This window comes from Aricia agestis, chromosome 18 (assembly GCF_905147365.1).
Source record: "Aricia agestis chromosome 18, ilAriAges1.1, whole genome shotgun sequence".
NCBI classification, from domain to species: domain Eukaryota; kingdom Metazoa; phylum Arthropoda; class Insecta; order Lepidoptera; family Lycaenidae; genus Aricia; species Aricia agestis.
In genome coordinates, this window is record NC_056423.1 from 11,743,973 (window position 1) to 11,768,769 (window position 24,797).

The 24,797-nt window shown below is 36.3% G+C and overlaps 1 protein-coding gene across 1 annotated transcript in view; it reads left to right on the forward strand.

The window, feature by feature from the left end:
• The window catches only part of LOC121735822 (NGFI-A-binding protein homolog), a 33,049-nt gene extending 9,236 nt beyond the window's left edge, over window positions 1-23,813 (forward strand). Inside the window, exons 2-8 of the mRNA XM_042126785.1 lie at window positions 15,604-15,705; window positions 17,881-18,626; window positions 19,262-19,389; window positions 19,887-19,956; window positions 22,189-22,244; window positions 22,643-22,718; window positions 23,517-23,813. Of these exons, the coding sequence (XP_041982719.1) occupies window positions 15,604-15,705; window positions 17,881-18,626; window positions 19,262-19,389; window positions 19,887-19,956; window positions 22,189-22,244; window positions 22,643-22,718; window positions 23,517-23,639 (1,301 nt within the window). The 3' untranslated portion in view covers window positions 23,640-23,813. The remainder of the gene's footprint in view (window positions 1-15,603; window positions 15,706-17,880; window positions 18,627-19,261; window positions 19,390-19,886; window positions 19,957-22,188; window positions 22,245-22,642; window positions 22,719-23,516) is intronic.
• The last annotated feature ends 984 nt before the right edge of the window (window positions 23,814-24,797 follow it).

Consider the following 24,797-nt stretch of genomic DNA (forward strand, 5'->3'; position numbering starts at 1 on the left):
AAATTAAACATTGGGGGTTTCGTGCAGTCTTTTTTTCATTTTCAATCTAAGCCCTTTTTGGGGAAATCTAGGGGTTTCTAGTTTACGGTCAGTGTCTCGTTTTAACTCCCGACAAAAAAATAGGTGTGTTATATCTGAAGTAGTTAGGAAGATCGTTGTCACGTAACAAAATACTCAATTTTAGGTACTGGGGCTCTTCAAATGTTGAACGGATCAGATTCATATAAACAGATATTATAGAAAAATCTAAATAATGTCCGTCAAGAAAGTGAAGGAATTAAAAAGTGGCAACATCGTAGTGTCATCCCTTTTTTAACCGACTTCCAAAAAACGAGGAGGTTATATTTTTTATTTTTTTATTTTTGTATGTTCGACCACTACTCCGCCGTTTGTGAACCGATTTTCATTCTTTGATTGATTTGAAAGGGATGACACTACGATGGCCACTTTTTAATTTCGTCAATTTCTTGACAGACTATAGATAAAAAACACTTTTATACTTTTGTAACAAACAGTGGAAGAGCTTCCACTGTTACAAAGCCGGTCTTTTAAATAAGTAGCACCAAAATTTTCCCCCTCAGTAATAAAATTTTTACACAGCAAAATATTCCTAAGACAGCATATATACGTAAGGTTTCACAAGCTTGGCCGCAACTCCGTTGCGCCAAAACTCGTTTATCGCGCGGGAACCGTACATTTTTCCGGGACAAAAAGTATCCTATGTCCTTTCCCGGGACCCAAGGTGTCTCCATGCCATGTTTTAGCAAAACCTATTCAGTGGTTTGGGCTTGAAGAGGTAACAGACAGACAGACATACACACTTTCGTATTTATAATATTATAAGTAGGGAAGTATGGATGACAATTATTGACAGTCAAAGAAAGCAGCTATCTAAGCGTTACATGCTGCATAATATCTTTAATAGTAAGTTTTCTTTCAAAAATATTCCTAATAAAAATAATAGTAATCGTGGCCCGAATGCCGAGGATCTCTACTGGTGCCATACTTATGCGTAGTTTTTTCGCAGACCGACTGGAGCCCGCGTTATGGCGCCTTCAGCGTTCCATATTTAAATGTAGGAGGTTATTAAAAAGTATATCGTTGTTTATGGTTGACATCATTTAAATTAAGTTATTATAGATTATAGTGCTTTTGGTGCACCTTGCAGGCGCGGTCCGAGGGGGGGGAGGTCACAGGGGACATGACCCCCTCCCCCCAAAATCTAAAGTCAAATTGGAAAATCTCAAAATCTTGCCAAATAATAATTTAAGGTTTCTAGTTATCCTATATCAGCGATATTTTTTTTTTGTGTGACCCTCTCCGAACCTTCATGCTGCGACCGCGCCTGGCACCTTGTAGTTTTGAATTGCCGTAATTTCTTGTAAAATGTCTTTATTATTATAGTCTTGATGACATAAGCTTGCGCCTTGCTTATAATAATATAAAAACTAATAAGTAGTAAGTAAAAACTATTGTTTAAATTAACTTTTATAACAAAATTTTGTAGAGCCTGTTTAAAACGATCAAAATTGAAAATACATGTTTAAAAAGAGTAGGTACTTAACATTTATGCCAATACTATAAAGCTTTGTTATGCAAATTTTCATCAAACTTTTGCGCTTAGTGTGTTCTAGTTCAGCTTTGTTAACTTTGTTATAAAAAATAATAATATCATAATATTTTTTTTTGTAATAAGTACTACACATAATTATATTATTACAAGCTTTTGCCCGCGGCTTCGCTCGCGTTAAGAAGTATTATTATATGCAAACTTTCATCCCCTATTTTAACCCCTCGGAGGTAGATCTAGAATTGATCAAAATTCTTTCTTAGCGGATGCCTACGTTATAACATCTACCTGCATGCCAAATTTCAGCCCGATCCGTCCAGTGGTTTGGGCTGTGCGTTGATAGATCACTATGTCAATCAGTCAGTCACCTTTGAGTTTTATATATATAGATAAGCTACAACTCTACACATATTTTCTCCTTACTTTAACCCGTTTACTTATTTATCTTTGTAATCCACTGTCCAACATCTTTTCTAGTTCTACCAAAATGAGATTTTGATTGTCAAGATAATATTTTACGGGTAATACACAAATATATTGCACGTTCAAACTTCAAACATAAAAAAAGATGCGTTCGAAATTCAAACAGAGGAACCGCGAAAAAACATTCAAAGGCGTTCTAAAAAATTAAAGAAGCTACGGCTTTGTCCGCTTACAACAATGATTGTTAATATGCAAATCGTGTTTGGTGAGACTCCTTTATTTTTATTAATGTCCGTCTGTACTCCACGCATCTGTCATTTTAGATATTAAACAACATTCGAGAGGCTTTTTATGAGCTAAGAATCGAGGGTTTTTTATCGCAGCCCTGTGCAATTGTTTTTTAGGGCCGGTAATGTGCGTTGAATTTTCATGAGGGCCAATATTTATATGGCGCAATTACGTCTGTTTTTCGCCTCCATATTCTCGGCTTATGACAAAAACCTTCGCCGACGAATGCCTTCATCGAATCTGTGTTTTTTAATCGTTAAACAGATAATGGTGGAAGTCAAATGATGGAGCGGCAAGAAGTGGTGGAATTCCAGCGATGGCCGCGAAGTCTTTTAAGCGAATTTTTTGTGGGGACGGGTTCGCCGGTGGGTTTTTGCAAATCCGAATGTCCGTAATGGCATTTTATCGTGCATAAGAGCGGGATTCATTAATTATTTATAATAGGCGGCTAGCGCCAAAACACATTTGCAATTTCGCGACGAATTTTATGTTTTTAGGCTGTTGAAACTTAAGCATTGGACATGGAATTTTTTAAAGTTTTAGCAATATTTGAAAGTGTTATGTCAGGTTACAGAATATACGAATATTATTATCATAATATTATTAATGCTTCTTATTCTTTTTCCTTTAGGAGGTAGCATAGAAAAGTTATCTTACTACGAAAGCATAGGCAAAGTGCAGTCACTTTTGACTGAGGAGGGAAAATCGGTCATTTGTCTCTAAAATCTATCAATATCAGCATTTCTATTCTTTCGCTTTTTTTCTATACTCATGCTAAGCCTGCTGTGGTTCTAGGGCATGTATCAGGCTGTTTTTATGAAGCATCATTAATGGTTCTGATTTATTTATTGGTTTGCGTTTCTTTTCGGTCAATGTTTTGACTTTTGACGTAAGCTTGGATTATTCCTCGACTGCAAAAAGAGGGTTATGATGGGGTATAAAAAGTTTACACAAGGTGACAAATTTCCTCAGCTTAAAGTTATTTTTTAACAATATTATGTAATTGAATAATTCAAAGTATAAAAAAAATCGGCAAAAGTGCCGACTATATTTGACCCCATAATAACATTCATTAACATCGAAATTCCATAATTATAATAATAAAAACTTAATAAACGACCGCATATAATGAGTTGACAATAAAAACCAGTACGTTTGTCCCACTTCAAGTTTATATGGGCATATTTTTTGCCCACCGCAGGGGCAAGAGTATGTGGGACAGTGGGCAGTGGGGATTGTATATTTCGCCGATCCGGCAGGCGTTGTTTTGCCATATTAAATGCTATTATACTTACCTACTTATAAAATATGTATTTAATATTCATGCACTAGATGACACCCGCAGATATTGCGCGGAAACCGTACATTTTTCGGGTATTAAAAGTATCATAATATTATAATGTCCTTTCTCGTAACTCTAAGGTTGGGTTGCACCAGAGGCGTGGTTAAAGTTAAAGTTATGGTTATAGTTAAGGCTAATTTAACTTTAACCTTAACTTTGAAAACATAATTTGACAGAAGACGTAGCTGGCCCGACAAGGCTTTATAAGAACGTGGGCGGGGGCGCTGCTGGTAAAAGAGAACTGTCAAAAATGGCGTTAGTTTCGCCACGTGTATTTAAAAACTTGTCGAGCTCTATGGTAAAGGTTAAGTATGGCATCTTGATGGCGTCCATTTTTAACTTTAACCAAAGATTTGACATTTTGCATTGTAGTTAAAGATACAGTTATAGTTAAAGTAAGTTGGTGCAACCCACCCTAAGCATCTTGATACCAAATTTCGGTTAAATCGGTTCAGCGGTTTGAGCGTGAAGAGGTAACAGACAGACAGACAGATAGACACACTATTTCATTTACCTCTATAATATTATAAAGTAAGGATTGGAAGTTCGAACTTATAAGCTTTAATACAGGGTGTAACAAAAATAATTGATAATACTTTAGGGTGTGTACGTGTTCCTTGTAGAGAGTTCACTGTGAAAGTAGCAGCGCTGAAAGACCAAACATTTTTTTCACTTTTGTATGGGCAAGGGCCCGAGCATCACGAGTTTTCCCATACAAAAGTGAAAAAAAAAAATTGGTCTTTCAGCGCTGCTACTTTCACAGTGAACTCTGTACAAGGAACACGTACACACCCTAAAGTATTATCACTTATTTTTTTACACCCTGTATATTGTTGGCCTACATTTTTTCCTATGGGGTTGACAATCTTTACACCTGCCTATAAATTATGACCCGATGTGACCTACATACCTAACGAATACTATAAATAGTATGCAATTAAAGAGTTATATGATGTAACTTTTTATATATATTATCATTATTTAAGTTTAAATTAAATTTTGTTACACGGAGTAAAAATATTTTTCTGTCGTACTTGAAGCAGGAAGGACTGGGCCCATAACCTGTTAAGTTTAGTGAAATTAAAAGTAATTTTAAATTGTAAACTACGTTTTATTGAGAAACGCACGACACTTCACTACATAATATTACATCTTTCACATTTTTATGATACGTTATATGTATTACCTACTAGCGACCGGATACGTGCTTCGCTACGTATAAAGTGAAATAATAAAATAAAAAATTGGAACTGGCTTGTACGACACTGAAAAAAGTTTTATTCTGACAGCAAAATCCCTATTAAAAAAACGATCCTCCATTTATTGAATTTATTTGTTATACTTAGGGCTTGTTTGATAAGTGACAAATAGGCTATCCACCAATTAACTTGACAGATCAAGTATGGAGAATATGTAAAAAAAGTTGTGAATAGCCTATTCGGAATCTTATCAGAAAGTGGTGAAACAGGCCCTTACAATAAATAATGTGACGAATGAAGAAACGCTCAACCGATTTTGTGCAAACTTCACATCAAGTATCAACCATATCGACTAAATAGTCCGAAGAAAGCTTAAACAGTTCGGGAAGGTGAGCCCGTTCTTGAGTTATAAGTGTTATAACTTATAAAGTTACAACGAAGTGGCATTGATTTTTACATACATGTACCCCCTTACTAATAATTAATAAACGTTGTATAAGCTTTGAATTTTTTTTTATGAAATAAGGGGGCAAACGAGCAAACGGGTCACCTGATGGAAAGTAACTTCCGTCGCCTATGGACACTCGCAGCATCAGAAGAGCTGCAGGTGCGTTGCCGGCCTTTTAAGAGGGAATAGGGTAATAGGGGAGGTTAGGGATGGGAAGGGAAGGGAATAGGGGAGGGTAGGAAAGGGATTAGGGTAGGGGATTGGGCCTCCGGTAAACTCGCTCACTCGGCGAAACACAGCGCAAGCGCTGTTTCACGCCGGTTTTCTGTGAGAACGTGGTATTTCTCCGGTCGAGCCGGCCCATTCGTGCCGAAGCATGGCTCTCCCACGAATAGTTATACAGTGTTTTGTTCCTGTCACACAAGTGACATTTTTAATTGGATCGAAGAAGACAAAAAACTTTATAACTATTCAAAGCTTATGCAGCGTTTATTAGTCAGGGGGATAGAGATTAGTATACCTATAGTAGAGACTAGAGACACGGAACTAATTTTCATAATTATATGACGTCACAATTCCTGTCTGAAAGATTTTTCACGTTCATTACTAATTTAAATATTATTATTATACAAATTCCCTCATATCTTGGTTATAAACAATTAACCCTACCGCGTCTACTTTGATTTGGACTGACAAGTTCGATATAATCTACCAGCTGTCTGGCAGATGGACAGCGGTACCGCATTCTAATATGCACCCTATTATAACACAGTAGAAGTTAAAATGGAACGACACCGGAATGAAAAAAACAATACTTTTGTTACCTACATTAAGATGCATTCGAAAGTATGTTTTGAACTTTTAAGATAGGGTTTAGATTTGTCTGCTTCCAATTCAAAGGTCAAGGACCTCGGTTTTTTTTGACAGGTGTCAAATCGGTTTTAGCGATTTTTTCGCGGCGAAATACGCCTTTCTTTTTAAAATTGTATTGTTTGAACAAACTATTTTTTAAATCCACAAATGAAATGCATACTTTATTATATTGTAATCTACTTAAATAAACTTAAAAAAAGAACGATTGAATATATTCCATTTGTCAGATCTAGCAATAGGCACCTTCTGCCATTTTATTGCACCATTTAAACAACTTTCTTTTCGATATCCCTTTTTGAGGAAAAAAATGTATCGCTTACGATTTCTTATAATTAATTAACGTTCATAACACATGTTTATATTGTTTATTTGTCACGCTTTCACCGCAATGAGCATTAGACATTAACCCTTTGCCACCTGTTGGATTTAAAAAAAGTAACGTCAGTTGTTTTCCCGCCTTTTTTGACAGTGACGGCCAGAGATTTGTTTTATTTCTTTTTAATTGTCGTTTTCGTTTGCGGCCTGTGGCTGTGGGTGATCATTTTTTATCCGGTTAACCCTTGAGTAGTGAATCGGAAATAGCATGTGTCTTTTCAATTTATACGTTATAATTTTATTACGCTATGAATTTTGTTTGATTTAGTTTTTATGTTCCGCCCGAAGATGACCATTAGGTAGGCGACATTAGACAGATGTATTTTGAATTATTACAAACTTTAGTTTTTTTGAACACAATATTTTAAACGAATTATCGAACAAAACTTATTTTAATTACATATTTGATATTTGATTTTTTGCTAGCAAACATATTTCTGTTGGGCGTTGAGTACCTACCTACGAGTTGTGACTTGCTAGTGAAATGCGGTAAAGAATGAACAAATTTCTATCAAAAAGAAAAAAATCCTCACATAAAATATATGGACTGTGGCCAGTAAAAGGTCTGATTAGAATGGCGTCTACAGAATATTATGCCATTTTTTCCTTCTCCTGAAAAATTTCTATTTTGGACATCCGTGGTGTTAGAAGTTTAACGACGAAATCTAGAATAAAACTCAATCTTCTCCATTCTCCGGGCTAAACCGACCTGCAAACCTTTAAGAAGAAAGCCCAGATCTACGTTTTAAAAAGGGGAGAGCAGAATCCCAATTTGCCGCCTACAAGCAAAAATGTGCTTTCAATTGGTACTTAAATAAAATGCTATGATTTTTATAAAATTGTTTATTAATTTATAATAAAATTTAAGGTTTATTTTTTTTTGATTTCATTTCAGCGAAATCGTCAATAACACTTTCATAATTTATGTTGTTGGCTATTTCGCTCTCAGGGCAATATAGCCAAACCCGACAAGCACTCTTGGCACATTGTGGAGTGGATAATTTTTGATAAGCTTCATTTTACTGAAGCTTCTTTAACATGAAGCAAAAGTTACAGGAAGGGTTGCATAAATTTTAAGAGCTGTGCTCAAGTTAGGAATTAATGTATCCTGTAAATCGTTTTTATATATAACTTCTAACAAAGAAACAGGTTGTAATTCATTTTAAATATTTGAATGTAAGTATTTGCCTTGTTCTTGAAAAACTCTAACTTCAGAAATTAATTCCGTTTAATTTAAGTCCATGTCATATTTAAGAGCCAAATTGAGTGCATATTTATTTAAATCGTTTACGTTCATTTTCATTATTTCTTCTCCAGTTAAAAATGCAAAAGCTAAATTCAGTTCCCTAACGCTTTCAAGTCTGAGATTGATTTTCATTAAAGTTCGGTCCAATATAATGTTTGTAGGTTGTCTAATTCTTTGACTTGGAGAGAGTGTCCGCAACTCGTAGTCCGCTAATTCACCAGGCATCCTTTTTCTTTTGGGTACTCTGCGTTTTTTAATGTGTGTATCTACTGACATTGACTCGGCAATCGTAGTAGCTTCCTTAAACCATTCGTCGAATCCTGTATTTCGAAATCTTTTTAATGTATCTTGTAATCCTCCGCGGTGGGCCACCGGTGGCGCACGCGGCGGTGAAGAAAGCGGCAAAAGATTGGTAGTTGCCCCCCCCAATCTTTTCCGCCCGGGGCAAGTGCACCCTCTCACACCCCCTAGATCCGGGCCTGAGAAAGCCTCTTTCCTCTTAAAAGGCCTGCAGCTCTTCTAATATCGAGTGTCCATGGGCGACGGATGTTGCTTTTCATTAGATGACCCGTACACTCGTTTGCCCCCAAATTTATATTAAAAAAAACCTCGTTGATGATGCTCTTTGTAATTTATTTTTATTAAATTGAAGATAATAAGCCCTCAGCTGCTATCAGTTCTCACGGTCACTCAGTCCCTCTGCCTATTGCAGGTGAAAAATCTCCCCAAGCCTTTTTTGTACGTCTTTAAATGGGTTTTTTATACGTTTTATTGTGGTGGGCCTCTCGTTTTTGGCGTTTTTTCGCCTCAGTAGGTGGGTCAATAAAATCTGAATGAAAAGATTCCAGATTTATTACAATTTTCAACAACGGTTATAGTAAAACTACATGTTCACCGAAATTAGTTTTTCGCTCGGGATTCGCTAATTTTTTTAGGATATTAACGAATAACGATTACAAATTATGTGATTCCATTATTATTATTTTTAATCTTATCTACTTTTTATTTAAAAAAAATGCAACCGCAAAACGTTTTTCAGATTTATATCAAATTGATACCTATTTCGGCGTTACTAAATTATGTATAATATATTATTCCGCAACATATAAAGAATTCGCATTAAAACTTTTTTTATTAGATTCAACCACTGAGGTAATAAGTACTACGTACTTGTACTATTATCTATTCTGTGCTTATATGTCAGTGGATTCAACAAACTTCTGAGTTAGTTACTTCCATAGACTTAATATATACTGTCGTAGTTACTTCCATAGACTTAGCATTATAGGTTTATTGTTACTTCTTAGTAAGATTAGATACTTCTTTAACAAGTGTTATTTTAACCAGATTGTCTATTGTATAATTCAACCCCTCGATGGCCGCACTGGTCCATCTTCCGGGAAATTGAAAAAATACACATGGGGTCATTTATTCCCACACATTGCACCTTACAGATAAAACTAATAATTTCAACCCTTCCTCATTTTTTAAGACCATTCATCCTCTTCCGTGAGAACGTCAAATATGACCATAGACAAAAAGAGGCAAAAAACTCCGAAAGAGGGCGCAACTGGACATTTGTCTTTATAAAAAGAGTTATTGCTTTTGAATGAATAATAAATAGCCGATAAAGGGTTAGATTGGGATCGTAAAGGTGGCTGTGTTCTTCTTTAATTATTTTATAGAATGTTTTCTTTTCATAATATTACGAGCATGTCCTCAAAGGAGGACTTAGTTTTTGTTCGAATTCTATCGAGTTGATTGTGTCAGAATATCGATTTATATTATTGAGGGATCAATCAATAGAACTTGACTACGCGATTCCGAAAGGAAAATTGTTAAGTTTACCTACTAATATAATAAATTATTGTAACAAATGACTTTGAATGAATTATTTTTTTTTTACATTCATTCAAAGTCATTTGGTAAACAAAAGTTACTAAGATAATATAATATTGTGGTTATTACTTATTATGCTACCGAATAAAATATTTCACCTTATTATTATAACTGCGCAATAAAGGAAATACAATAAGTATTTTTATCGCGTGTGGTTGGACTTAAAAAAATCTATATAAGTACTTTTTTTATTTTTTCGGCAAAATAATTTCATTTTTAGTACCTTATTGGCCCAATTTGACGAAATTAATAAAAAAGTATATTTTGACCTCGTTACGTTTAAGCTGGTTTCAATACCTTTTTTTAACCCCTCACAACAAGTTCCCGTCAACCCGCAAACGGTGTCAGTGTGTCGACACAATGTAAACAGGGTCGGAGGGACCCCTAACCCTTTCTGACAGATGGCCTCGCTATCGCGCTAGTGCTGCGCCTACGTCGATAATTTTTATGTTGTAATTAGCTACCTAATTATTTGTAATTTGATAAAAATAATTAGTTATTTTTATCTTAATTATAAACTAGATAATTTTATGACTAATCTTTGAAATAGAATTAGAATAAGAATGATGTTAAGATAATGTAAGTTTTAAGAGCTCAGGCTTGTTAAATTAATAAATCACCTACTTACACAACTGTACTTGTTGTGGATTCTATAAAAGAGTTTTGCTGAGTTTTTTAAATTAAGTATTGTTTTTTTTCTAAATTATGACATTTTAGACATTTACTTCTGCTGTTAGAATTTTTCCTGTGTATTTTCCGTACGAATGCAATAAAGTATTTAGTTACAAAACCATGGATGTTTTATTTAGAAAATAAGAAAAGTTAACATCAATAAAGTGACGAATCGATATCCTCTGAACGCAGCACTAACATTAACTGACCAAGCGGTAGAAACAATTTCCTCTATCGAATGTGTTGAAGGTGCTAACTGGGGTACCAATTAGAGGCTGTAGGACATGTGTTACAACGTAAGTGGCGCCCCAGGGTACAACAGACCTTTTTTTACTTTTTTATGGAAAAAGAGCGGCAAACTACCGAGAACTACTCAGACATTTTTCTATCAAATACAGCAAGCACTGTATTTGATAGAAAAATTATTAAGCATCTGTAGACTTGAAATGAAACAACAGGCTTCTCTCTATTTCTCTTTCTACCTCTCCTACGCCACGTCCGGCAGCCTAATCTCCGACTGCCTCATGACTAGAGTTGTCAATCGGGTCACATATCCTGAGTTCAAACTTCAAACCATCCCAAAAACCACGCTTTATCATGCCATGTCTATAATATACATAGAAATTCTCGCGTTCTCGTGTTTGCTGTAAATCAGCGGTCGAACCGATATACTCGTATTATGTCCTATAGGTCGATTCTGTCAACTTATCTGTTTTAAAACACAAAATAAAATATGTGGCAAGACAATGTTTGCCGGGCCAGCTTCTTTGTAAATATGGTTCCTTGAGCCTTAACGAAAATGTTACGTAAAATAACGTATTATTTGTTACTTAAAATAAATTCATACATATTATTACTTATTTATTATAATTTATTACTTTCGAAAATATCATTATCAATAGGCAATATGTAGTGGTATTAGGTAAATTAATAGATAGTAGTTGACTAGTTGTATTACAAGAAATGTATAAAGATGACGACTATCACCTGTTTAATTTAAAACGTAATTAAACATTAGATAATTTCTTTATTATATTTGATTAACCCCTCAAAATATGGGTAATTACAAAACAGATGCTTTGATTAATTATAAAAGGTGAGCACCTGCTTCGGATCTCACTCTCGATTTTAAATCCCGCGTTTTTTATCACGTATGTAAATGGTCTAGTCATCGTAAAAAATCGACGGAAGTTGACCGGCTGAGGACAACACTAGTTTTTTTTTTTAAGTTTAGAACAAAAACCAAAGACAATTTATAATTTCCTTTTATGAACAAAGAAATGGTAAGTTAAATTTTTTTTTCTCTAAAACTGATTTAAACAATAAAAAAAGATTAGTATAGTACTAGAGTTACAACTTTAGAGAATCCTGCAGAAAGCTTAGATTGGCATTATGATGAGTAACTGAACTTAAATGACTATTTAATATTTAATAATCAGTATTCACCCCATAACAACAAGTCTATAATTAGCTATCTTGTTACCACATCGTGGATTTTCGTGCGAAAATACCGCCTCGTTCTCATATCAATGCAATTCCATAGTAATTATAGACGCAACAAAACGTCACCTTAAAAAGTTTGAATAATCTTATCTGAAGACAATATTGTCTGTGGCGGATAAACAAAAACACGCTATTGTCGCGCCGAATTTGAATTTGAAAAAGGAACGGTGTTCCCTCGTTAAAAAAAGCGCTAATGACAGTGAATTCGGGATGTGACTGCGCATCCGATTAGGTATTTTTTAGCACTTGCAATGTGATTGATATGCTTAATAGCGTCTTCAAGGATGAATAAATTATATTCTTTTTACTGCTTTTTTTTCTTTTTAATCCTTTTAAAGTTTCATGTGAAATTCGTGCTGTGGAATTTCATACCGGGTTAGTAGGTTAATTTAGAAAGGGGTAAAAGTTATTTTAGCGTATGATTAATGAAAAGTTAGGTATGCGAAAATGAAAAAAGCTTTATTAACACAGAGGAAGAAAAATAAACAGGAATTTAATGAATTTAATGATTCGCAATTATACGAAATTTATTTCACCATGAAAAAAAATATGTATTTTAAATAGGTACCTAAGTAAATACATGGAATACTAAACTGAGTGAGAAAATAATAAGAGAAAAAAAAACAAATGAACAAAATCTTTGGCCTTTCAGACACGGATAGTAAGTAAGTAAGTACTAATAATATTTGTAATCAATTTATTAAAATATTTTATGTTGTTAAGCTACGAATAATAAAAAAATAAAAACTATTGATAAGTGTCTCGATGTCTTCTGGTAAAAAGATCGCTGTGAAGGTAGCAGCGCTAAAGGAAATATTTACCACTTATTGCATAAAAATGTAATTATAATGTAATAAAAATTGCGTCGAATCGGATACACGTGCTACCACTGTGTTCAATATGAAGCCGTTGTGTAAAGTAGTTATTAACATTATTAATATAGATAATGTACAAAACATATTATGATAAAGTAATGTTAGTATAAATGAAAAAGAGATAATTAAAAATGTTAAAAAATATTGTGTTGTAACAAAAATAAACAATATTATTGTAATCAAGCAAAACCTGTAGATATTGTCCTGTATTATGTACGGGTGAAACGAGAAAAAAAGGAAATATTTAGAACTTTTTAAATGTTTTAATAATAAAAAAATGCCCCAACTAATTTACCCACACATACATACACATATACAAAAAAAGTTAGCAAAACAACGTGATGGCATACCTACCCTGCATACCAAAGTCGAATAATTCTGATTCAAAATAATTAAGTAAGTATTATCATTTACCAGAAACATTAGCAGATTTTAGTATTTCAACGATTTTAGGCTTGCGATTACCTAATACCTATGTATTATAATTTACTTGTTACTGGCATTATAATTACTTGCATATTATTATTTTGAGCTTAAAAGTACCGTAATAATTATGTGTCAATTTAATTTTGGAGTATTTTTTTATTATTTTTTAAAGTAAACGCATTTTATAATATATATTGCTTTTATATCTCCTATACTCGTAAGTAATAAAAACCTTTGATAAAAGCTAGCAAACGGATTCATAATTGTAATAAAAAATATTACCTAATAAAAATATGAAATAGTAGCCTGAAAAATAAGAAACCCTAAAAAATTCTTAATAATTATCATTTCATGATAATAAATTAACTGATTATTATTGTATTATTTTTAGTTGTAGTTGAAAAATTTGATGTAGGTATGATTAATACTTACATCAAATTTTTCATTAGTCGAATTTGCATACAACTGCGCCGCTTGCATACGGAAAACGTTCTCAAGATTAAAAAACACTATAAAAAGTCAAGCGTGAGAGTAATACACAATTGGTGATTAAATCATACAAGGCTACGTCACAGATTTTTGTAAAATAAAAAAAAAACAAAAGGATAAGACATGTGGCCAACTACCCCTCCGTGTCGGTGCAAAATTTGCATACAAGCATGGTTGTGGCGATTTTTTATTCGGAGATTATGCAAATTAATTTTTTGGACATCGCGTGAAGTTTTTTTACGTGTCTGAGAAAGTGTTGTGAGATAGAGTTGCGTAGAAAAAATGTTGAACAATCAACTTTTTTTCTGCCTTAATCTTAAGTATTAAAAAAATTGCTTTTGTCTATCTTTTGTTTATCGCATGGGATTTTGATAGCGTACGGACGTACTTACGTAGTATTTCAAGTCTCCGTTTTATATATGACTGCTGTGTGTTTTATATTTTTGATAATTAAAATTAATGAAATACTTGCGAATGATTTTTCGTTTCACTACCGTAGAAGATTTTATTGTATTTGAGCACTTTCTCATAGGTACAACAACGGCATATAAAATAGATAATTACTAGAAACACGATATTATATTTTTGTAAATTTTCCTCATTCGGTTTTCCATTTTTTTATATTATACATATTGTATTTTTTACTATAGGTATGTTGTTTTTAATATATTGTATATGAAATTAAAAATTATTAGCGTCTATTAAATTATAGTACACAATGACGATTGCCCTAAAGTAACTTAATATGTAATATTTTATATAAAATTCCTTATGTACCTACAAATCTATTATGATTTTTTTTCTAGGCGACCCTTTTTTACCTGCGTAGTAAATACATAATGCCACCCCACGATTTTTTTCAACGTCACCAACCCAATAGTGTGCATCCAAACTGTTTGGGGTGGCAACTTTTTTTACGACCGACAACCCAGGTCGATATTTTTCCCGCGCTCGTATTGGATGTAAACCCGTTTCGATTATAAAGGGAGCCCTTTATATAGGTCTTTATTCATAAATTTTTTCGTTCGCTAACGGTTAAGCCGATTCTTTTGGTAATTGCGAGGGGTTGCTATTAAAAGGGGTTAGTTTTTTGCCGCGCGTCTCCTCAGTCCTCACGCGATTTTAGGCGGTAAATTGCTTACATCACGCACAGCCTTTATTAAAATATCGATTTAGTGTTCGATTTTTAAATTATAACTTGTCTGAGTTTCGCAATAACGCGAACGCTGGCAGTTTTTTTACGTTTTAATGCCCAGGCTTTGAACAGTTTAAAGTTGTTTAAAGGTTGAGAACTGGGAAATAGTAGACTTAAGTACCTAAACCCAATTAGACCATAGGTTTACAACGATGCCAATTGCCAAGATATTATAACCTTAAAATATTATTTTAAATGAGTTTTTTTTTCATTTAAGAAAACCCTAAAATTTATTACAATTTATTATTTTTGTTTAAGTTTTTAGGGTTCCGTACCCAAAGGGTAAAAACGGGATCCTATTACTAAGACTTCGTTGTCTGTCCGACTGTCTGTCTGTCTGTCTCCAGGCTGTAACTCAAGAACGGTAATAGCTAGAGAGTTGAAATTTTCACAGATTGTGTATAATATATGTTGCCACTTGCCTCTATAACAACAAATACTAAAAACAAAATAAAATTAATATTTAAGGGGTATATAAAATTAATTTAAAATTAATATTTACATACAACAAACGTGATTTTTTTGCCATTAATTTTCTCTATATTAATAATAGCAATAGGTTGGTACTTGAATTTTTCACACAATCCTTAGTTTTATGTGTACTTTAATATTTGATAATAATATTAATTTAATATTTATTAAAAAATTAAGAGGGGCTCCCATACAAAAAACACAAAATTTGGCCTAATTTTGGTCTATAACGGTACGGAACCCTTCGTGCGCGAGTCCGACTCGCACTTGGCCGATTATTTTTTTAATTTACAATTTCTTTTTTTTTAGTCGTGGTGACGTCAGCCCCCGCGAACGAAGCAGAGCTCCAGCTATACAGAGTCATGCAGAGGGCGAGCCTCTTGGCCTACTACGATACGTTACTAGAAATGGGTAAGTGTCAACTGTCAACACACACGCTGTAGGTATGTCAACCACAAAAATCAGTATTGAAAAGTACCTATCAGTAGCCCTAGCACGGACATTATATAGAAATGCGAAAGTATAGACAAACTGTGGACATAAACTAAAGGTGCCGTTCCGATCTTTACTGCGGGCTGCGGCCAATCGCGACCGACAAAAATTCAATTAAAATGCCACTTTATGACAGACTATAGTATATGTCATAGAGTAGGATGTACTGGTCAGATTAGTATGAAAGCCCGAGAAAAACTATAATGGCTGCCATTTTACAACCGTGAGAGAGAGAAAAAATTTGAGAGCCAATTTGTCGATAAAATGTGCCATACCTATATCATGACATTAGCGGATCGGACACCGGTGTCGAGACACATCTAAATATATAAAACTCCAAGGTGACTGACTGACTGATTGACATAGTGATCTATCAACGCACAGCCCAAACTACTGGACGGATCGGGCTGAAATTTGGCATGCAGGTAGATGTTATAACGTAGGCGCTAAGAAAGGATTTTGATAAATTCCAACCCCAAATGGTTCAAATAGGGGATGAAAGTTTGTATATAATAATTCTTCTTAACGCGAGCGAAGCCGCGGGCAAAAGCTCGTTGTATAATGAGAGTGATGATGCATTCTACGAAAAAATTCATCATAGATTCGAAGGAACGACATGAAAAAATAATTCTCATCGTCAGAAACTCAAGACACTAAAAAACTAATTTTGCATAAATGTAAAAAGACTAATGTGTAGTTTTTTTTAATTTCTTAATTCGCCAGACGAATGCAAGGGTTCGGCTTTCGGCCGTTCTTTTGTTTTTTTTTTGCGCGGCCCCTTTGCAAAATGGTCACGTAAGATATTAGCATATTTGACTAAATTAAAACTGTGAGCGATCCTTTTTTTTAAGTATCTCACGTTTTTTGGCAAGACGCAAATCAACTTGCCTTTCTAGTAGAGTTTTTTTAGTGTAAGACTGTAAGTGCAAGGGTTAAAGGACACTTTAAATTAAAAAAAAAACCTCGAAAATTTCGTTTCATAAAAATATACAGTCAACTGGTTTTGTGATTTTTTAAATTTTTTTCTTTAATATTAAATGATTATTTTATTACTTTTATAAAAATTTTGGATAGGTAGATATCGCAAAGATGAATGTTGGACGATTGGACCCAAAAACGAAGAATACAAACAGTTAACCATCTGGTACCGTGTGTTAACATTAAACTTAGTTGCTATTAAGTCAGAACTTAAATCAGAAGCTGTAAAAAAGTTCGTTAACAAAAAATATTATAGACTAGATCATGTCCTCATCTCCGTTGCGCCATAATTTGTTTATCGGCTCCGCGTAAAAACAATAGGTACCTATCCCGCTGTAAATAATTTTTTAGCGATAAAATGTATCCTATGTCCTTTTCCGTTGTTTACTCAATAACTATGCCAGAAATCGGCCCAGTAGTTTCGAAGCTTATTCCATGCAAAAAAACTTTTCCTCTTTATGATTAGTTAGCCAGCCCTAGCATGGCCACCAGTAGAAATACGAAAGTATAGAATAACTGAGGACATAAACTTAAGGTGCCGTTCCGATCTTTACCGCGGCTAATCGCGACGAAAATTCAATTAAAATGCCACTTTATGACAGACATATAGTCTATGTCATAAAGTGGCATTTTAATAATTGAATTTTTCGGAACGAAAAAAGATCGGAACGGCACCTTAAGTTTATCTCCACAGTTTGTCTATACTTTCGCATTTCTACTGGTGGCCATGCTAGGGCTACTGGGGTGTAACAAAACTAAGTGATAACACTTTAGGGTAGGTGTATGTGTTCCTTGTAGAGAGTTTACTGTGAAAATAGCAGCGCTGAAAGACCAATTTTTTTCACTTTTGTATAGCAAAACTTGTGACGCCGGGGCGCTTGCCCATACAAAAGTAAAAGTTTTGACCTTTCAGCGCTGCTACTTTCACAGTGAACTCTCTATAAGAAACACATACACACCCTAAAGTATTATCACTTAGTTTTGTTACACCCTGTATATAGGAAATAGTTCCAAACTGCGTTTCTACTCAACAATCGAAATTACTAAAAGGCACGTCTCGAGACTTCCAAGATTAAATTACATTTTACTTAAGTTTAAATTAACCTCAAATTTCAGGTGGCGACGACGTCCAGCAGCTTTGCGACGCCGGCGAAGAGGAGTTTCTGGAGATCATGGCCCTCGTCGGCATGGCCTCCAAGCCCCTCCACGTCAGAAGACTCCAGAAAGCCCTCCAGGAGTGGGTGAACAACCCAGCCCTCTTCCAAATCCCCATTGTCCCCAACCTCTGCCCCACCGAAAACCCCTTCATGCAGTGCAACCAAAGACTTCTAAATATCCCCCCCTCGATGCCCAGTTTGCCAAGATCCGTCGCGTCTCCGGATAATAACCGCCCAATGTATAGTCCTTCCCCCGGCGCGCCGGATAATAGTTGTGGGTCGAACGCGTCCAGGGAAGTCAGGCAGTCGGTCAGCCCCGTCCAGACCTTCACCAAGATTGTCCTACCCCCGTCTCCGGCCGCGCCCGTCACCACAACAGCCCGAGCCTTCTCCCCCCAAAGCGCGTGTCCCCCCGCGTCGTCAGGGTCTAGTCCAAGCTCGGTCACTTCCCCCCAACTCACCCCCATCCTCCTGGACGTCCACGTTCAAAAGCTGGCCTCAGCGGCGGAGAAACTTAGCAAACATCTGCCCCAGTTGGAGCCGAAGCCCCAGAATACCAAGAAAAAGATGTGCAAGGACCTGGAACTGGTGATGATGATGCCGGAGTCCGATCCGCGGAGGATGGAGGAGATCAGGAAATATGCGGCCATCTACGGCAGGTTTGACTGCAAGCGGAAACCGGAGAAACCGCTGACGTTGCATGAGGTGAGCCATTCTTCTGAAACCACGACAGAATATATATATATATATATATATATATATATATATATATATATATATATATATATATATATATATATATATATATATATATATATATATTATATATATAATATATTTAAAAGGAAATATTACTGTCGCGCTGCTAGCTGTTGCACACCTCTTATCGGAATAAAAAATCTTTATTTGCACATTAAAATATAGCTCAATACAAATATTATAAAAATAAACTTGCGCAAATTGGCGGTCTTACCGCTGCTTGCGGTTTCTTCCAGACAACCAACATTGACAGAACGTCGAAGAAAACTTTTTGTTTTCAGTTTGTGTAGGTAGGTGCTCAAGTCTAGCGTGATTTACGTGAAAACATATTTTCATACAAATCATGAATCACAAAATTACGCTCGTGTGAATCAAACAGGACTTTTGTATTACTTAAACTGAAAGATAAGAAAACTGAGCAGGATTTCTGCCAGCTGAAATTCTTCATAACTCACAAATTAAGCGTAATTTGTGAGTTATGCAGAATTTCAGCTGGCAGAAATTAGCCTTAGGGCGAAGCCAAACAAGCGTGTTTGGCTTCGCCCTAAGGCTCTTCAATAAGCAATAACTTTATGTTGCAGGTGATGGTGAACGAGGCGGCGGCTCAGATCTGCCGCTGCGTGCCGGCGCTGCTCACACGGCGCGACGAGCTGTTCCCGCTCGCCAGGCAACTCGTCCGCCGCGCCGGCCTGCACTACTCCAAACACGGGTCAGTACAATTCCCACACCGGTTAAAGAGTGAGCACACTGAGACGGGCCGTGCCGGGGCTCAGTCAGCCCGTCTCAGTGTGCTCACTCCTTTACGGTGACAATGGCCGGCTTCATTGAAACCAGGCCAGCTACGCAGGAGTAATTTTATAGTGCCAAGTGTGTGCGCAGTACACAAGAGCACTCCCTATTCCTTTTACTCTCATAACCCATATATGGGGATAGGTGTTAAATAAATAATAAAGATAAGTTTTTTATGAAAGTACTAGATATTTTTTCTATATTTAAGTACTAGCACAGAATATATATAGGGGGGGGGGGCAGCCGCCCATACTTAAAGGGTAAAAACTAACTCTGTCCGTCTGTCTGTCTATCTCTCTTCTGAAACTTTTACAGTTTGTGCATTTCTGTTGCCGATTTAACAACAAATTATACTATATTTTATAGTTATAATTATTATTTAAGGGGATTTACAAGTGTTATTTAATTTTTTGTCAGGTTACCACCAACGCCATCTACCGACGAGAGGGGCGACGACGACGAGACCCCCAGCAAGCGACCGCGGCAGGTCACTCCCATAGACCTCACCGACTAACACTTACCACTAACGACCACTAACCACTAACTATTGGTGGAGTTAACCACAACCACTAGGGTAGACTTACCATACGTAGATCACTGAGAGGCCACAGTCCACTGACTGTTGTTAGTGGAGTTAACTGTTAACCAATACTCATTAGTACCATTTGAGTAGACTACCATAAACCAACAAATGTTGGACTAGAGTGTTACAGTAGACTACTATAGTCCGCTAAACTTTGGTGGAGTTAGCCACTACGCCTTTAAGACTATTACAGTCCACTCATTATATTTGGTAGAGCTAACCACTACAATGAGGTGTTAACCTACAAAACGTACCTGAAAAGTCGAAAGGACAGTAGTTTAAGATAATTAATTAAGTATATATTTAATAAAATAAGTTGATATAAAACTTTATATTAACCCATAATATTTCTTATGACTTGACTTGTGACTTAAAAATGACTAAGCTTGAGACATGACATTAATGTGTGGAAAATCTCATTAATCTTGTGTGTAAAACCTTAAAAATAGCTCTCAAATTATAAATCTTTTTGTGAGTAAGACTTTTCCAATAAGATTTAAAATTCTTATTGAAGGATTCTAGTAAGTTTTTTTCATTAAGAAAATACAATTAATGTTGTTTCAAACTATACCCCTATTTTCATATCCATTATTCATAGTCAAAACATACCCTCGATACAATATAATATACAAATAATAAACAATAAAATTAATAAGTAATTAAAAAGTAGCAAAGGTCTTCAATGAGCATGTTAGTATCAGCTTTTCTAATATTTCTTTGCCTTTTATTAGCGCTTTTCATGGTTCATGCGGTAAGTACGGATACCTTTATTAACCTTTTGTTGCAATTTTTTTCTTTTGCATCTGAAAATGTATTTTTACGAAGTTTTATATAATATATTATACATCTGTAACCAGCGCCATCTGTTGAGTTCTTTTGGTAGTATTTGGTATGTAAAAATTACCCTCAGGGCTTAATAGATGGCGCTGAAATTGTTGTAAATACAAAATGTATGTATTCGATTGTTTTTTAAATTAATAATATTAAAGCGAAACCTGCGATACTAGTCTAATGCGTCGTTTATACTCAGCTCTATGGGGTAGATATGGGCAGCGTCCCTTGCGCTGCCATTCGTCATGCCGCTGCCCGACGCGGCGAGTAAGGGTTGATTCAGACCGCAACGCGACGCCATAGTAAAAGGAGGGGAAGTAAGTTATCTTCATACAAAGGCACCGCGCGCGGCTTGTATGCGCCATAGTATCAAACAACAAAATCTCGGTCAGTTTTACTAGGCTGGTACCGAGATTTTGTTGTGTGCCGTACGTGGCGACGCATTGATACTACGGCGCACACATACAAGCCGCGCGCGGTGCCTTTGTATGAAGATAACTTACTTCCCCTCTTTTTACCATGGCGACGCGTAGATGCATTTCTAATTTTATATGGATTTGACAGATTCGCAAGACGCGACGTCTCTTGACAAATGCCGCGCCGCGCCTCGCCTCGCCTCGTCGCGTTGCGGTCTGAATTGACGCTATGGAGTGTTCAAACGCTCACTCGCGTCGTTTCTGCCGCAGAAGTATTCGGCAATATTGCCGGCAGCATGATGAGCAGCGGCAGTGGCTGAATATAAACAATGCATAATATTATATTATTAACCCATCTCATATAGAGGGTGCAATTAAACCTTCCTGCCAAATTTTGATATATTGATCCTTGTTAAAAATAAAAATACACGTTTTTTATCTTTTATAATCACTCAGTACTAATATGTTGAGAAATAGCTTCCGAAAGTAATCCTAAAAAATACTACAATTAATGGACACGACGCGACGCGTCGCCCGCGCGTGAAGTGACCCCGCGCACGCGCCTCCCCCGCGTTACCCCCGATCATTCCCCCGCGCTGCGTGTGACCCTTCTGCAACGATTTTAAATGGGATAAAATATGTCAATAAAAAAATGTAACACCAAATTTTTTTTGGTCAAATGGTCTCTCCTAAAATAATACCTAAGCCCTGAAAAAAAAATTGGCAGGAAGGTTTAATTGCACCCTGTATAATTTAAAAAAGTAAAAACGTTAACTTATGGAGCTGGAACAAAAACTGGTCATATATTAACTGTCAATTATTAATAAATAATAATGAAGTAATCCGAGGTCGTTAATAAAGAAGTACAGTATTGAAAATGTTTTTACAGGACGACGACGGTAGCGTACGGACCAGTCCGGAGAACGCAAGAAGTTCTAGTCATAGGTAATATTAATTTTAATCATACTCTTACTACTTACTACTCTGATGCCCGTCTTCACCAAAGACCTTAAATTTAGGCGTCCCTTACTTAGGCTGGTATAAATAGTCAGTACTTAAAATGCGACCCGGTCTCAAGACGTGGTTCGGCTCTGTGATTGGTCCAAATTTTGACAGCCAACCAATCACAGAACCTGAACCGTGTCTTGAGACCGAGATGCATCTTGAGTACTGACTATTTATACCGGCCTTAGTAAAGATATGGTTTAGGTGCTGTTGGTGAAAACGGGCATGATTATCTCTTATACTATAGTAACTTCTCTGATAGTACTTTAAAGTCAACGGCCTAGCTAGCCTATGGATCAAATTCTTCGTTGGTACATGAAATTGTTGTATAATTCCAGTTGGTGGGGCATGAAGACTGAGAGCGATGACGCGGACTCGCGCTGCTCGTACTCCAGCACCAGCACGCCGCCGCCGGTAACTAATGGCATTATGTTATTACTAAGCGAACCTAGGCCCGTATAAATAGTCTGCTCTATGGAGTGTAGATGGAGGAGAACTGTGTTCGCTGAAATACGTCAAATTAGGGTGGCGCTACAGTAGCAACAGGGTAAATTTTAAATCATTTAGCAGCTTTTATTTCAGCTATTTTAGGTTATATTTTTCAAAATATATTGGTATTGTTAATACCTGCCAAATAACTCTGCCAAAAGACATGCTCTCAGGTACACTTTTTTGACAAGTATTGTACTTGTCAAAAAAGTGTACCTTAGTGTACATTTCATTACATTTGCAATATTTAGGTGACCTTGAGCGGTACTAGGCTGACGTTACATGACAGATCAAAAGGAACCAAATTTAAAACGGTAATAGTATGGGAGTTACGATTCCTTAGTTTTTATTATTCGTAGGTATTAAGCCAGTAATTCTGTGACTCGTCTATTCGGCTAACTTCAATTTATATGTAGTCACCAACGGCTACATTCATTCCATACCCTCTGCTGCAGCTAGCGCCACTCTTGGAGGATTTTTCAACTGTTATTTACTCTCTCTCTCCATAGCTTTATTTGAACGTGGGTGACATTGACGGGAGCGCTGCTGGTAAAGGAGAACTGTCAAACACTTGTCAAAAATGACGTTTTTGTATGATAGAAGCGTTTAGTTCCTTTTCTCGCCACGTTCAAATAAAGCCTTGTTGTACTATTTCTACTTTTTAACTGAATAGTATGTAGTGTTGTTCATTGGTCCTTGAAATATAATTGTTATATACTACAGGACTCGGAGGAGTCTCGGCCGCAGGTGGTGGCGGCGCGCGGCGACAGCATCATCGCCGTGGCCAACCCCGCCCTGCACCCCCCGCACCCCCCGCCTCACCCCGCCCGCAACCACTCCAACTAGCGACACCTGTCAACCTAAACTGTCTGAGACAAGTAGCGACATCTGTTAACGTATCTAATGAACTGTCAACGATGTGGCGACACCTGGTGACACGTATAGTAAACTGTTGATATCAAGTAGCGAGATCTGTTGACACGTATAGTAAGGGCCGAAACGCACCGGAATGGCAACGCAGAGGCGAGCATCATTAGTGTCATAATATAATTTTAAATCTTTATTAATCTTTATCAATTACCTTCAAACTCATTTTTTTTTATTCATATTCGAAAGTCTACATGATGCCTACCACCGGTTACCGGCTACCGGTTACCACCTTCATTATTGTAATACGCAGTATCGCTTGAGTACGAACTTTCCAAGTTTCTCAAGCGTTACTATGTATTAGGGGGGTATTACATTATCATTTATATTGGATCATCTCTATGATCATATATAGGAACCAATATATATGATCATTTGATCATATCTGCGTATTACATTATCATATTTCATTGATCCTATTTTCATCATTGACTCGATGATCTCGGATCCAATATATATGATAATCTAATATCCCCCTTACACTAATGAAGATAAAGTTTAAAATCATATGACACTGAAAGTGCTCGCCGCGCCGCTGCCATTCCGGTGTGAATCGGCCTTAGGTCCTTAGGCCCCGCGCACAAAACTGCGAATTCGCATCGCATCGGAATGTCATTTTTATTATGACTTTTGTCGCAGATTACTGCGATGCGATGCGAATTTGTAGCATTGTGTGCAGTTATGTGTGGAAGCCCTAAACTGTTAAACCAACTAGCGACACCTGAGGGGTTAGTGCGAGTTTTATTCGATCATACGCATCGAGCGCGTAAAACGATTTATATGGGATCAAAGCAGCGCCATCTACTGGCTAACGTGGATACTGCTTTGATCCCATATAAATTCGCGTTTACGCGCTCGATGCGTATGATCGAATAAAACTCGCACTAACCCCTCTGTTGACGTACCTAGTAAACTGTCGACACCAAGTAGCGATATCTGCTTATGCGTTCTTATAAACTGGTGCTAAATTCAGCGTGCTGTTTCACAATTTCTGTTCGATTTGGAGTCGAAAACATTCCAAATTCCACGCGATATGTTGTGGGCCGTTTGTTCACCTCGCTCTACGTCACTACAAAC